The following is a 15,763-nucleotide window of genomic DNA, read 5'->3' as shown; positions in this document are numbered from 1 at the left end:
CCAATGACTAAAATTAAGGACATTCATGAAATTAATAGACTGTCAGACCTATCATTATGTTGGTAAGTCGACGGCCTGCATGTATCTCCAGTGGTGAGAAGGGAATGAACTCCTGCCATTTTCTTTAAAATTAAGTGTCATTAGAGAATTATTTTTTATATCTGGAGAAAATATATTTGTAACCTATTTTTTATATCTGAAGAAAATCTATAGTTTAAAAGTACTGGCATTCAACAGAACGAAATATTTGTAAGCATGAAAATAACGGTTTTTAAAGAAACTCCAGAAGATGCGATTCATTCTGAAAGATTGTCTTAGGATGAGGGTGGGGCCTGAACCCCTTTGAGTACGCGGTATTTAGGGACGTTTTGTAGAGTACTTGGCAATCGGAGCAACTTGGCCATTCTCCAAAAGATTTGAAACTACCTCGAAGCATGCCGGAGATGGCCAAGTTGTAACGATTGAGTACTTGTGTGGTAAGCGGTTAATGGGAACTGGGAAATCGGCATTTTCGGGTACAATTAAGTACTCTCAAAATAGCGTACTGGTACGCAGGATTTGGGTAGAAAATTAGGGGGAATTCAGTATGGTAGGGGTGGGATGGGTGGGGGTAAATGTACTAACTAACCTCTGTGTATGATAGTTACATTGCAATTTATGTGTTAAATAAATGAGGTTAAAAACCTGTTATTATCGAATGACTTATTCTATAGATAATTTCGTACTGATGACAATCACAGTTACTGTTTTCTGTTGTTGATTTTTTTATGATGTTTACCGTATGTTCTTTTTTCAAGAAAGATTAAACGAAATCATCTGCATTGGAAACATGGTCTTAAACCATATACTAAAGTGTCTCGCAAATGGAATTGCACTGAGAGTCCAATTTAATCATTTGGAAAGCTTTTTTAGGCACAAACGACCGCCAAAGTTCCCCTTAAGTCATTAGTCATTATTTGGTTTTATTAAGCGGCTAATTCAAGTGTGTGTGTGTGTGGAGGGGAAATATTGAGAAACTCGCGCCAACACGCAGGTACATGTCGTAATAATTTAGATTGTTGTTAAACAAAACAATTTTAAAAGAATACAAAAACTATAACGTACATATGATAAAATTTAGAGGAAAAACGTCAGAACTATTGTAATATTCTGTAATTATCAACTAAAAGCATGTCCAGCCAAAACCTGTTTCTTCTTTGATCGATCATTATTGACGGGCTTAAAGATAACCCTTTGCATTTTTTTACAAGTAAGGCCTCACAATATTGATGATCCTCTCATTAGATTCACTTCACCTATCTCTCAGAATTTTTATTAATTTATTTTATTTTTTTAATGTGAAAACTGCTTCCCTGTCACATATTGGATCAAACAATGTGAAAAACATGTTATTGTGTTATATCTCTCTTTCAATTTTCGAAAGACTGATTCAGGTGTATATCGTCTAAGAGTAGGATTGTTATTGGTCCCAGATATAATGAAATCATGTGGTATTTTTTCTTTAACTTAAACATAGAATAGAGAATGAAGTTCTTTTAATTATTATTTTAAATATTAATGTTATGATTTTTGTTAATTTTAAAACAAATTTGAAAAAAAAGTTTCTGATTCTAATAGCGCCTTTTCAATCCATTTTAAGTAATTCGACTCTTTTAGTATAACTGAGTCTAAGGCATTCACTAGCAGATCAAAGGGTAGGCACCCCCAGCACACACTCACACCCTTAATCGTCCAAGTTTACTTTTTATGTCAATATCAGAGAAAAAAAGTAATGAACAAGAGATGTATGTCAAACATTATGCCCCCCTGAGCGCCATGTTGTCAGGATTATATGGACAATTGAATAAAATATGCATGGACCGAAATGACACCTGATTTGTCACTGACATTGGATGCCGTTGAGGCAGTTGTAAGATTATGACCATTCAAAGTTTGAGGATAGAGTGTGTTATGACCATGACCTTTGACTCTATGACCTCAAAATCCATAGGAGTCATCAGGTGGTCACCAAAAATCAAAAGGCAAGTTCGAGGGCCATGGGCGCAGGCATTGACAAGAAATCACACAGACAAGCTTTTTTCGTTCAAGGTCACTGTAACCTTGACCTTTGACCCGATGACCCCTAAAATCATAAGGGGTCATCTACAGGTGACACAACACCAAGTCTAGTTTGAGGGCCATGTAAAATTATCATTTGAAACATTTTCGCATTCAAGGTCTCTGTGAACTTGACCTTTGAGCCAATGACTCCAAAAATCAATAAGTGTCATCTCCTGGTCAGGCCCAACTTCCATGTCAAGTTTGATGATCATAGGTTCAGGCATTGTTGAGATATCACTGGGAGAAGAATGGTTAACTTTTTTGTGTTAAAGGTTACTGTGACCTTGACCTTAGCCCGATGACCCCCAAAGTCATGAGGGGTCATCTACTGGTCAGGCCCTACCTTCATGTCAAGTTTGATGACAATAGGTCCAGGAATTGTCAAGTTTGCTTTCAAGGTCACTGTGACCTTGACCCCCTCAAATCAATAGGGGTCATCTACTGGTCAGGCCCAACCTCCAAGTCAAGTTTGAGGGCCATGGGTGCAGGCATTGTTGAGTTATCACTCTGACAACCTTTTATCTTCATAGTCACTGTGACCTTGACCTTTGGCCCAATGACCCCTAAAATCAATAGGGACGATCTACTGGTCAGGCCCAACCTCTGAGGCAAGTCTGATGGCAATGGTTGCAGGCATTGTTGAGTTATTACTCAGACAACCTTTTACCATTCAAGGTCACTGTGACCTTGACCTTTGGCCCGATGACCCCCCAAAACAATAGGGGTCAGCTACTGGTCAGGCCCAACCTCCAAGTCAAGTTTGAGGGCCATGGGTGCAGGAATTGTCGAGTTATCACTCGGACAACCTTTTACCATTCAAGGTACATGTGACCTTGACTTTTGGCCCGATGAGCCCTAAAATCAATAGGGGTCATCTACTGGTCAGGCCCAACCTCCAAGTCAAGTTTGAGGGCCATGGGTGCAGGCAGAGTCGCGTTATCACTCAAACAACCTTTTACCATTCAAGGTCACTGTGACCTTGACCTTTGGCCCAATGACCCCCAAACTCAATAAGGGTCATCTACTGGTCAGGCCCAACCTCCAAGTCAAGATTGAGGGCCGTGGGTGCAGGCATTGTTGAGTAACACTTGAACAACCTTTTACCATTCAAGGTCACTGTGACCTTGACCTTTGGCCCAATGACCTCCAAAATCAATAGGGGTCATCTACTGGTCAGGCCCAACCTCCAAGTCAAGTTTAATGACCATACGTCCAGGATTTGTTGAGTTATTACTCGGACAAGCTTTGGTCTACCGACGGACTGACCAACCGACCGACTGACATACCGACATACCTTTGCAAAGCAATATACCCCTGTTCTTCGAAGGGGGGCATAATTAAGCTAAAAAAAACATCATCTCGATTTAGAAATTTTTAAAAAAAAATCGGGGAAAAACAGGCCCCCTACCAACATTTTTTTCTACATGTTTATACATTTCTTTTCTGAGGGATGGGCGAATGTCAAAAGGTTGTGCCCTTAATTTATGCCCCCTTCTAGATTCAATTCCTGGACCCGCCCCTGGCAGTAACATTTATTCATACTAGAATTTAGATGTTAACTAGGTAATGAATTGTTATAAGCCTGTTCATATCCAATGTTTCAAACTGGATCATTGCAAATTGAAAAATACAAGAATTTTTGTTTTAAGAATTTTATTGTAAATATTATGTAAAGAAAAGGTCATTAAACAAATGTGGAGATGCGGATGTGTATAATATAACAAGATTAAACATAATAACTATGATACACTTAACTCAGCTAACTATCTTAATAACATCTACATTTTACCCAATGATTACAGAACAGAACATAACAATACATGTACACCAGGCCCCAATATCACAAAAAATACTGAGTCAAATTTCAGTCTCAACTCGAGGGGTGAAAGCAAAAAGGTTCTATCTAATTCTTTATTTAATGTCACTTAGGACCTTTTCGCATTTAACCCTCGAACTCATCTTCCCTCATAAAACATTGTATAATTTAGAATATTGCATGTTTTTATACTTAAAAAGTATTTTCTCATAGAATATGTGCTGATAAAAAGATTTTGTCGATATTGCAAAGAAATTAATTTTAGGGCATAAATAATACTTGAGTTATTGTTAAAAAACAACGAATTGTACTAAAACACATTTTTGGCTAAAGAATATTTTTCTCTTGGAATCATTATCAATGGTTTTAATCAACATATTATATTATAGAATGCACTTTTAAAAGGTTTGAAAAAATATATATTTTTAATAAAATTTCAGAGTCTATGTTGTAAAATGGGTTAAGACTGAGATTGAGATTTGATTTAAGTATTTTCGAGATATAGGGGCCTGGAGTGGTATTCATTAAACATCTTATATCATTTCTTAACTTAAGCCTATTTCTTATTTTTTCATAGTCATAGTTACTTAACTATATAAGGAAAATGACTTAAGTTAGCAAATGACTTAAGGTGTTAAATACCTCCTCTGTACTTGATTCTACCCAGAAAATATATTATAAACTACACCATGTAAAGTAAAGCTGGAAATTATCGAGTAATACATTGTTGTTTATTCATTGAAATTGTATACTGTTATGCAAAATTGTATAATTGTATAAGGCTATTTTACAAAGACACATTTAATTAATGCAGTCCAATCTTTAATTTTCTTTTTTTCTTTTTTAGTTTTGTAAAACCTTAACACTTTTACTTTACAGGAACTTAATAGCGACAGAAATAGCTAGATTTAAACATTGGTTTTACATAAACATTTAAAATACTGTATTCATCACTAACTTTACAGTCACATAATTTTTGATACATTTAACTTTTGGAAGCACATAATTATAATTCATTTGCATACCTGATAAAGTTTTGTAAATAAAAAAATAATTCAATCACTGATTGCATGAATTCAAAAATATAAGAATGGATTTCAAATTTGACAAAACAATAGAAACATAGACCTGTGTAAAATAATTTCTTTTGAAAGATGCACTCTTACTCCCAAATAAGATTTACAACAATTATTACAATTGTTTTAATATACCAAAAAAGGATGAATAAATATTTTTTAAATGGTTCTTATGAAGTATAATGAGTTTATTTTGAAAGAAAGGTGCAGAAAACATGGTATTTCTATATCATGGGACAATAGCAGATCATAGTAAATCTTTTAGCACTCCCCACATTTAATTTTTTTAAGTGTTCAGCTATTAAATACACGGTTACAATCGTGTTATCAGTGTAACAAATATTTTCCACAAATGCATTATTTAGTAAGTTGTTAAAAAGGCTTATCACTCAAAATCTATGTTTGTTAAACATGGGTATGTATTGATTTTTGAATAAGAGTGTCACTTTAAAAAACGCATTTCCTTCAAACAATTGAAACAGTGTGATAAATGAGTATTTTTTATATTTACTATTACAGTCACAAAAACAGAAATTAGTTAATCATTAATGTAAAGTGATATGTAACAGTGAATGTTTTCCTTTCTAATGTAAGATAATCACACAAAATGGATCAAAGTGTGCATAGTTTCTGAAATAAAGTCTGATAACACAAATTCCTGGTCTGAACATAAGGTAGCACATTCCTCTAAAAATATACATAATGCGTTTGTATGAAAATCAACACATACATCCCTTCGAAAATCCACATTATATTTTCATACAAGTATATTCACATAATATAAAAGAAAATATTTCAATTGTTTTGTAAGTGTAAGTTTTTGCTGGTAAACTATGTATACAGTAAAAATGTAAACAAATATTTCATTGCACATGATGTAGAAACAATTTGTATAAAAACATAACACTTTCTCAATTGTTTTTAAATGAGTTAGAAGTTAGAATCTATTAGTAAATAATTCAATGAATTATAACCTCTGAGTCAACGCATTCTTGAAAGTTCTAAAGTACTGTAATAAATGATCATATATAAATAATCGGTCCAGCCATGATATTAAAATTTTGATTATGAAATCGAAAACTTTAAGGGTATAAAAGAATAACAAGCTGCATTTAATCAAATGGATGATTTATATTTGTTATTTAATAGGAGTAATTATTTGATGATAAACCTTTCTAAGCTGAATACAAAATTCTTTTTTTAGAGAATACATCCATATAGCAATAATCGACTCCATGATTACGCAATCGATTTAGGATCTCACTCATAAACAATCGATTTTTGACAACATTGAATCTCTAGTTATTATAATGGAATATAGCAATAATCGATTCCATGATTACGCAATCGATTTAGGATCTCACTCATAAACAATTGATTTTTGACAACCTTGAATCTCTAGTTATTATTATGGAATATAGCAATAATCGATTCCATGATTACGCAATCGATTTAGGATCTCACTCATAAACAATCGATTTTTGACAACATTGAATCTCTAGTTATTATAATGGAATATAGCAATAATCGATTCCATGATTACGCAATCGATTGAGGATCTCGATCAATTTTTGACAATATTGAATCCCTTGTTATTATTATGGAATTAATTTGAAGTAAAGGTGCATACTTTTGGTTTAAAAGAAAACCTGAAAAAAAAACCTCTTTGAAAGAGGGAATAATCCATGGATGTCCAAGTTCGATATGTAGATACATGAATGCATAATGTTTGGAATGTTTAACACCTCTCTACTTTGGAGCATAATGTACTATTTTTTCCAAACGTCCACGCTTCAAAAGGCTGCTTTATCATATCCTTGATTTTCATAGGCTGGGTTGGGTTTTCCATGGATCTGCAAAAAAGAGAATTAATACTAATACTATATTGTAATATTATACCTTTCATAAATATCTCCCTTCTTTGTATGTATAAAGTCAATATCACTGTATTTTGATAAAAATCCAGTTTTATGACATCAGCTGTCCATATCAAACTTTTGGCCAGTCCGGACCTCACCAAAAATGTAAAATGGACTGCTAAAGTCAAACATTGCTACATTACAAAGCCTCCAGTTAAATGGTCGATTTTTTTGGGCTTACAAAACTATTATAAAATAGAGATGTTTGTCAAACATTATGCCCCCTTGAGCGCCATGTTGTCAGGATTATATGGACAACTGAATGAAATATGCATGGACTGAAATGACAGCTGATTTGTCACTGACATTGGATGCCATTGAGGCAGTTTTAAGATTAGGACCATTCAAAGTGTGAGGATAGAGTGTGTTATGATAATGACCTTTGACTCTATGACCTCAAAATCCATAGGAGTCATCAGCTGGTCACCAAAAACCTAAATGTCAAGTTTGAGGGCCATGGGTGCAGGCATTGACAAGTTATCACACAGACAAGCTTTTTTCGTTCAAGGTCACTGTGATCATGGCCTTTAACCCGATGACCCCTAAAATGATAAGGGGTCATCTACAGGTCAGATGCAACTCCAAGTCAAGTTCGAGGGCCATGGGTACAGGCATTATCGAATTATCAATCAAAACATTTTTTGCATTCAAGCTCACTGTAAACTTGACCTTTGACCCGATGACTCCTTAAGTCAATACGGGTCACCTACTGGTCAGGCCAAACTTCCATGTCAAGTTTGTTGATCAAAGGTTCAGGCATTGTTTTTTGCGTAAAAGGTTACTGTGATCTTGACCTTGGCCCAATGACCCCTAAAGTCAAGAGGGGTCATAAACTGGTCAGGCCCAACCTTCATATCATGTTTGATGACCATAGGTCCAGGAATTGTCGAGTTTGCTTTCAAGGTCACTGTGACCTTGACCTTTGACCCCTAAAATCAATCGGGGTCATCTACTGGTCAGGCCCAACCTCTATGTCCAGTTTGAGGGCCATGTGTGCAGGCATTGGTGAGTTATCACAAGGACAACCTTTTATCATTCAAGGTCATTTCGACCTTGACCTTTGGCCCAATGACTCCCAAAGACAATAGGGGTCATCTACAGGTCAGGCCCAACCTCCAAGTCAAGTTTGAAGGCCATGTGTGCAGGCATTGTTGAGTTATCACACAGACAACCTTTTACCATTCAAGGTCACTGTGACCTTGACCTTTGGCCCAATGACCCCAATAACAATAGGGGTCAACGACTGGTCAGGCCCAACCTCCAAGTCAAGTTTGAGGGCCATGGTTGCAGGCATTGTTGAGTTATCACACAGACAACCTTTTACCATTCAAGGTCACTGTGACCTTGACCTTTAGCCCAATGACCCCCAAACACAATAACCCCTTAAACCGACCGACTGACCGACATGTGCAAAGCAATATATACCCCTCTTCTTCCAAGGGGGGCATAATAATTCCTTAATAGATTGATGTTCATTTGGATTTTTAGACAGACTTGATATGAAAAAAGAAATACAATTTTTTAAATAAAGAATAAATATATTTCTTTTATTCCTCCCTTATGAAGAGAATTTATTAACATGATTATGATTGTTTTAGCAAAAATGCCACACATAAAATTTCTCACACGAAAATAGTTTCTATACAACAGAATAGAATCACTAGACCATTGGACAAATTACACAAAGTAATGAAAATATTTGTAAGGACATAAAAATTAAAATACTATAATTGGTAACTCTTGGTGTTCGCTGAAAAGATTGAGTGTACATGTAAGGTCACAATCTAGGATGACCCTAACATATGCCCTCATTGATTCTGCTCAAAATCTCAAAAAAGGGACAAATATACAAACTTAGTGTAAAATTTTGAAGCTCTCCAGCCGAGTAAAAACATTTTGTTTTTCTTTAAGCCACAGCAATTTAATTTCTTGGTTGTCAAATTTTGGTCAGAAAACGTTGGTCCTGGAATGACTGCCGTTAAGCGAAATAAATACTTCATAATCAGGGCTTCTAAAAACAAGCAATTTGCCGGTCTGGACCAATTTTGACTTTGCCGGACTGGTTGCTGTGATTAACAGAAAAAGGCTGATAAATCGGTCCGATATTGTGGTTGTCAGTAGAAAAAACAACAGAAATTGTAATATATATACAAACAGTGTTTGTCATACCACATCCTTAAATTATGCCTTTATAAAATTATAAAAAATGCTTAGAAGTCAATTAACAACACTTTTACACTGAGGTTTATGCATGTAACACTTTTCATTGAATAAAATAGAAAATCTCTACTCACATTCGAAAATTGCATGTCCTTATCGTCCGTCTTCTTCGACTTTTTGTAGCACTGGAGATAAATAAATAGATATTGTTTATTTACCATATTTGGTTTCCAAGGGGAAGGTTTAAACATTTCCAACAAGAAAAGGGATACATTTTTGTTACTCAAAAATTCAAAAACCATTTTCAAGTTGTACATGTTAACTTTTCGATTGTTCGAATGATTTTGATCTTAAGGTCCAGTCCTATAAATGTTTAAATGCCAATGAAAAAAATAAGACCATTAAAGTCAAGACCGCGAGTCAAAATGATAGAAAATGAAATTATTTGTCGCTTCAAAATAGAATAAACAATACTAATAATGAAATAGCAAACATGATCATCAATTTCAAAACTATTTTGTTCATTTCCGAGAATATTTTTATTTTTCATTGAAACTTATATAATGACAATTTATATGAAAATTTTATTTATTTACACTAAACAATAAGCTTTAAATCATGTCCAATAAGTCAAGAAGGGTTATATCCTGGTGCACCAAATGATTCAGAATGTCATTTTCATATACAAGGACTCATACACAATAATTAGGAAAACTTAACTTTTATGCCTTTTGTTCAATCGCATTACTTATAAACCCTATTCCAAGTTTAAGACTTCAAAGACATTATTTGAGCATAACCGGTATATCAACATTTGTGCATTTTATAAAAAACATGAGTGAGTCCCTTTACAAATGCATTTCTAGAGATGTTTTTAAAAATAATTTTCTTTCACCAGGTGTCAAAGGAACAGAAATTACAAGCCATATGACGTGAAACATATAATCAATTTGGCAAGACCTAATGCAAGAAAACTTTTTAAGTGTCAACCACGTCGAATATGGAAGTAAAATAATGTCTTACATAGACAGCAACGCAAACAGCGATTAAGGCCACTACTACCACGACCACCACCACAATGATAATGACGGTTTTATCGTCTTTTTCGTCTTTATTTGGCGGCGGTTTCTCCGTGGTTGGCTCCGCAATTATAAACTCAGCAATGGATGAGGTTCCAGTTGGAATCTCTATAACGCCCTCGTCAGTCATAATCTCAACACCACCGTTCATCTGCAACAAAGAGTTCATGTATAAATGCAATTTCAACAAAAAGGTATTTGAGAAGGACGGTAACTGATGTCTTATAATGTAGCTTACTGGTAAGAAGGACACTTTTATGTCATGCAGAAGTGTATTATGCAATGTATTCAAAAGGTTTCGGGGCATTAAGGTTATTTGCAGGGGCCATATTCAATCAACTTAGAATGAGCTTAGATTTGAAATTATGAACTACGTGTCTTGATTGGCTGGTATATTTAGCTGACTAATAGGTTGATAGGAATATTGTAGGCATGTATATGGATGAGGTTTAAGATTAATATTGAATACTGGCCCAGGACAAAATAATATCAAGCAAAAAGATTCATGATTGTATAAATGGAATGTTATGCAAAAAGTTTTTGGTTTAAACATATGTTATTCAACATGTTTATGTATAAATATTAATCATCAAAGTTCACATGAAATATATTTAAAACATTTACTTATAATATAAATGGATTGAAACAAAAGCATAGCTCATAAAGTTTCCCTCAGTGGGAATCAAATGACAAGTTTTGCAGCGGACGCTTAGCCTGATGTCTATGTAGCTTATGCAGAACAATTTTATGTCATGTAAAAAGTTGATGAATAATTGGAATGCACATGAATGGATTTTAATCTTGTCTGATGTCTTTTCAGCTTCAACAGAAGACTTTTTCTACGGGAAAACAAAAGTATGACTGTCTGTGCATATTTCCACATTGGTATCTTGTGGAACCAATGAAACTGCCTTTTTAATTACTCAAGATATGATAAATCCCCACAGTACACAATGAAGCATACCATAATAGTGTATCGAGGATATCCGGCAATGTTTTTTTGAAATGGAATATCATTCAAGAATCAAGATATGAAAAATCCCCACGGTACACAATGATGCATACCGTAATAGTGTATCGTGGGTATCTGGCGATGTTTTTTGAAATGCTATATCATTCAAGATTATGATTAATCGTCCACAGAACACAATGAAGCATACCACAATATTGTATCATGGGTATCCGACGATGTAATTATGCACATTTTTTAAGAATGTATTACCTGGGCAACAAATGAAGAAGAGACTGATGTGACGTCCGTTCCGCTTCCATCTTCTTCTATCGTTGCCTCGTAGATGATACTTCCATCCATAAGCTGAGCAAATAAATCAATATTGTACTATTTTTAACAATATGCAATAAATGAACCTATTTTTAGAAAGAAAAAAAACACTATTGCAGTAACTGTAATAATTACAGAATGTATCTACATTTATTCCTTTTATAATAATTAAAAATAATATTATTATTGATTTTATTATCTATACAAAGAAAATCCAATTTAGAATTAATTATTTTTTTATTGTTATAAAGATTGTTGCTTTCCATGAAAATGTCAGTCATAGTTAATTCATTTCAAATTAAATATTGAAACATAATAAAAGACTTAAGTGAGATTTTATTTTCGGAAAATGAGAACATTTTCAACTATTACCTTGATTGTAGCCCTGCCCCCCTTCTCCTCAATTATCTTACGTATTTGACTGGAAAAAAAAGAACATATTGGGTAAGAACATTTGGATGTCTTTAACGAACATATGGCAAAACCACATGAGATCAAAAATTTGAATTACATATTTAGTGAGTGTCTTTTGAGTTTGAACATTTTAGGAAATTGACTTTATTTAAGAAATGTTTTAAGATGTTTAATGAATATTGGCACTGGTATCCATGACAACACTTATACATATACTCAGGTCAAAACAAGTATAATTCCTATGAGACGAAAAACACCATATCCTGGTGGGATAATTTTACACTAATGCACCAGACAAATGTAACCACGCCCACCATCCCCAGTCGGGGAATAGCGGAGACTTTGACTTTCGAGCCAGCCAATCCCAGGTAATATCCCCGCCTTGCGTGAACAAGCTGCTGGTAAAATCCCGGCCAAATGCCCCCGCACCCAGTGGACATGCAAGATAAGGCCCATTCCCCTATATTTTTGGCGCCAAAACAATACCACCACATTCACTAAGCACTGGGGGGCCACCTGGAAGGTAAAAACATGGCCCATTTCCCCCCCCCCCCCCCGCTATCCCCAGACCTTGGGGAGTCGTTGTTAAAATTGACTGGTGCATAAATGTGTGATGTAAAGGTCATGTCATGACATCATTTCCTGAGCAATTCTGATTATGTCTGGGCTGGCATTCATATATCTTTAATCATTCTTAACTTAAGTCAATTTCCTAAAACTTTCATCATCAAATATAAAAAAAGCATTATATAATAGGCAGGGCTTCTAAAAACTTGAAATTTCAATCTGTCAGAGCCCATCGACCCCAAACCCCCATTTGTCATGAAATACGACTTATTCGAAGCAGCTGATATGAAGTAAATGTTTATAAATACAAAAAAAAAATGATTTTAAAAGTTCATGATATTACGTCCATTACATTAACTGATAGTTACCATTTTAAGGAAGTTTGTGTCTAAGCACAAATAGTGTTTAAACACTTCTCTATTTCTTAATACTTACTCAATAATCTGTTGCTGAGCTTTCGCACTTAAATCTGCGAGGTTCTTGTTTTTCGCCACAATTCCCTTAACTTTAACATATTTTGGCTTTGATCTTTTCTGTTCTTGTTCTGTAATGATATAAAAGTCATGTAGATATCAGTTTGATATACATCAGTGAGTTGAACACACTTTGTGAAAAAACATGTCGAATGCTTGAAAAAATCAAAATGCACTTTGCAGCAAATGTCATCATTCGCCTGTTTTTTCGGTCAAACTAGGGGTATTACACGACTGGATAATAAAACCTGAGTTGTCGGCAGGTGCATATATTGTCTATATATCTATTGTAGGCATACAGTAAAAAATAAAATCAACCTCAAGAATACTTCTTGGTGAAATATAGTGTGATCTTACACTGAAACAAAGAATTATCATAAAAATGTTTAAAAAAAATAGAACATAAATTCTATGTGTTGCCATGTGATTATAGCTGGGAGTTATAACTGATTTCATTACTATGTTCGCCATCGAAATTAGACATGCGGTAGCCACAGAAAATCAAAATCAAACAACAAAAATTGAAGTCACGGGATTCTTTCGTTCTAACTTCGGCGGACACGTACCACAATCGATGCTATCGATATCGCCACTCTTTGCTCCTCCAATTTTGGAACCGTCAGTGGCATTCACACAAAAGCAAGCATTGCCCTCACAAAGCGCTTCAAAACTGCCCCCCTCGCTACATCGATACTGCTTGCTGGCTGGTGCTGCACCTTGTCCCTGTTTAATATAATATGTACCATGTTAGACAGTTTAATTATGAGATAATCAGTTACCTTGTGAACATTCACGCAGAAGATTAATAGAAAAATAAAATATTGTCAAAAGCAGCAAGTTTTCTAAAAAAAATTAATTTAACTGACATTACATTGTTTTTATTCAATGGTGGTTGCCCTTTGATAGGGCAAAATTATAAAAAGTGCTGTTTTGGTCATAAAGGGGGAAAACACTAACATGATTCATATAAATTATAAATGTTGTTTCAAACCTTTTTATTCAACACACCTTATTAGCATTTCCATGAATGGCACTTCATTACTACATAATGTTAAGGGGTCATTGCTCCTCCTTTTTTTAATGGAGATTATTTCCCTGGGTAGGGGAAAAAACATCCTTTTCAGGAGGGGAATGGGGCAAAATTTTAGCCCCAAAAAGGGCAGAAAAGATAAGCTGCGCATATAATTTATTATATAAAGACATCAAGGCCATCTAACTGACATTAATCATACAACAAAATGTCATAAGATCATGAATTTCAGATGAGTGCTTATGCCTCAGTTACATAAATATTTGGTCTACAGCTTCAGAAAACAGTGGCCATAGGCAATAGAGAGATACATGCTGCGGCAGCAACATTTTATTACTGTGGTGGCTTCATAATATACCTGGACTCATGGAGGGAGAAATTTGGAAGCAGTACCAGTATTAAACTTTTAAGCAGTATAATGCTTACTGTTCTTCTAAATATAAATGTTTATTGCTATGAATTTATGATTTGCTACTTTTAACATAACAAAATAAATCTATAAATTTAGAAACATTACAACAAAAAATATATATCATTATAAATAAATATTAATAATGATTTTGTTTGTATGCGATCATTTATTCAAGCTTCATCATAGTAATTTGTCAAAGATAAGTTCTGAAATTAAGCAGAAATTAAAAATCATTCTCAATTTAAGTCAAATTAAAAAGAGTTTGAAATGCAGAATATGGTTTTAATGTGAAAGTTTACTTTGAAATGAATAATTTTCAAAAGAAATTCTAATGCATAATGCTTATATACAGTAGAGAACAGTATTTTTTCAATGATTTTCCTGAGTTTCATTTTTTATTTCCTTGTAATTTTATCACATTGGGAAACAATTATTAGACTTTAGTCACCTTGAGTGGCAATTTCTTTCTGTATTCCCGTGGAAAATTATAAAAAAATGAAACTTTAATGTACCATTAAAGATAATTCCATAGTTGTTTAAGTTTCTTGGAGGCTTTAATTTTTCCTAAGTTCCTTTTGACGCTTGGTTTGAAATTGACGCCTCAATACTTAGAGGCTGAAAAATTGTTACAGTTCCTTTTGACGCTTGGTTTGTAAATGACGCCTCCTTTACTGAGAAAAATGACGCCTGGTTTGGCAAGAATTTGACGTGTCCTTCTCTTGTCCAGTTGGTTTTAAACACATCGAGGCAAAAACCAGTTAGTTGACGCCTCTTTGACGCCCGTCAACCAGCTGGTTGACGCCTGATTATTTCGTACGGGAGGGTCAATCTAGGGTGTATCCCTATCTTTCACAGGCCATAGGGCTGACCCTGGGATTATAGGGGGAAGAAATAAATGTGTTAATTTCTAGGTTCACTGTCCCAATCAGACTTGCCATGCCGTAAAGCATACATAGCAGCAGCAGCAGGTTTTTTTGTTTCCAAATTCAAAATAAGCCATGCAGCAAACATTTGTGACTGCTACAGTATGTGACTGTAGGAATACTGTGGCAGCCCTATGATTTCTATAGGGTGTAGATATGTGTTAGACACCGAGGCAAATGTGACTGAGGCATTAGCATGTGAGAAATAAAATTAAAAGTATGAAATCTAAACAAGCCTAGATTCACGTTTCCAAAAATTTGATGCACTCGTCGAAAAGATGACCCCAAGGTACTTAGAAACCAATTTATCTGAAATGGATTTTTTATTCCATTGGATTGAAGATTGGATTGGATTGGATTGGATTGAAGATTATTTATAGTGCACCCTTTCGGCGCCAAATAAATAGTCAAAAGTTCATCTCAGTGCCAAATTAATTCCTGGAAGTCTAAGAGAATTCTACCAAGGCTATTCACTTGACCATAACTTTTTTATTTATAAAGCTTTTCTCTTC

General features: G+C 34.6%; 1 protein-coding gene across 3 annotated transcripts in view; it reads right to left on the bottom strand.

Annotated features, from left to right (window-relative positions):
* Positions 1-3,736: 3,736 nt before the first annotated feature.
* LOC128223771 (uncharacterized) overlaps positions 3,737-15,763 on the bottom strand; it is an 89,180-nt gene continuing 77,153 nt past the window's right edge. For all 3 annotated transcript variants that reach the window (XM_052933142.1, XM_052933143.1, XM_052933144.1), the window contains exons 58-64: positions 13,453-13,609; positions 12,849-12,957; positions 11,805-11,853; positions 11,373-11,465; positions 10,095-10,301; positions 9,206-9,256; positions 3,737-6,845 (exon numbers count right to left, since the gene is read on the bottom strand). In XM_052933142.1, coding sequence (XP_052789102.1) covers positions 6,786-6,845; positions 9,206-9,256; positions 10,095-10,301; positions 11,373-11,465; positions 11,805-11,853; positions 12,849-12,957; positions 13,453-13,609 — 726 coding nt within the window. In that variant the 3' untranslated portion in view covers positions 3,737-6,785. The remainder of the gene's footprint in view (positions 6,846-9,205; positions 9,257-10,094; positions 10,302-11,372; positions 11,466-11,804; positions 11,854-12,848; positions 12,958-13,452; positions 13,610-15,763) is intronic.

This window comes from Mya arenaria, chromosome 17 (assembly GCF_026914265.1).
Source record: "Mya arenaria isolate MELC-2E11 chromosome 17, ASM2691426v1".
Classification (NCBI taxonomy): domain Eukaryota; kingdom Metazoa; phylum Mollusca; class Bivalvia; order Myida; family Myidae; genus Mya; species Mya arenaria.
This window is presented reverse-complemented; position numbering and strand designations above follow the sequence as displayed.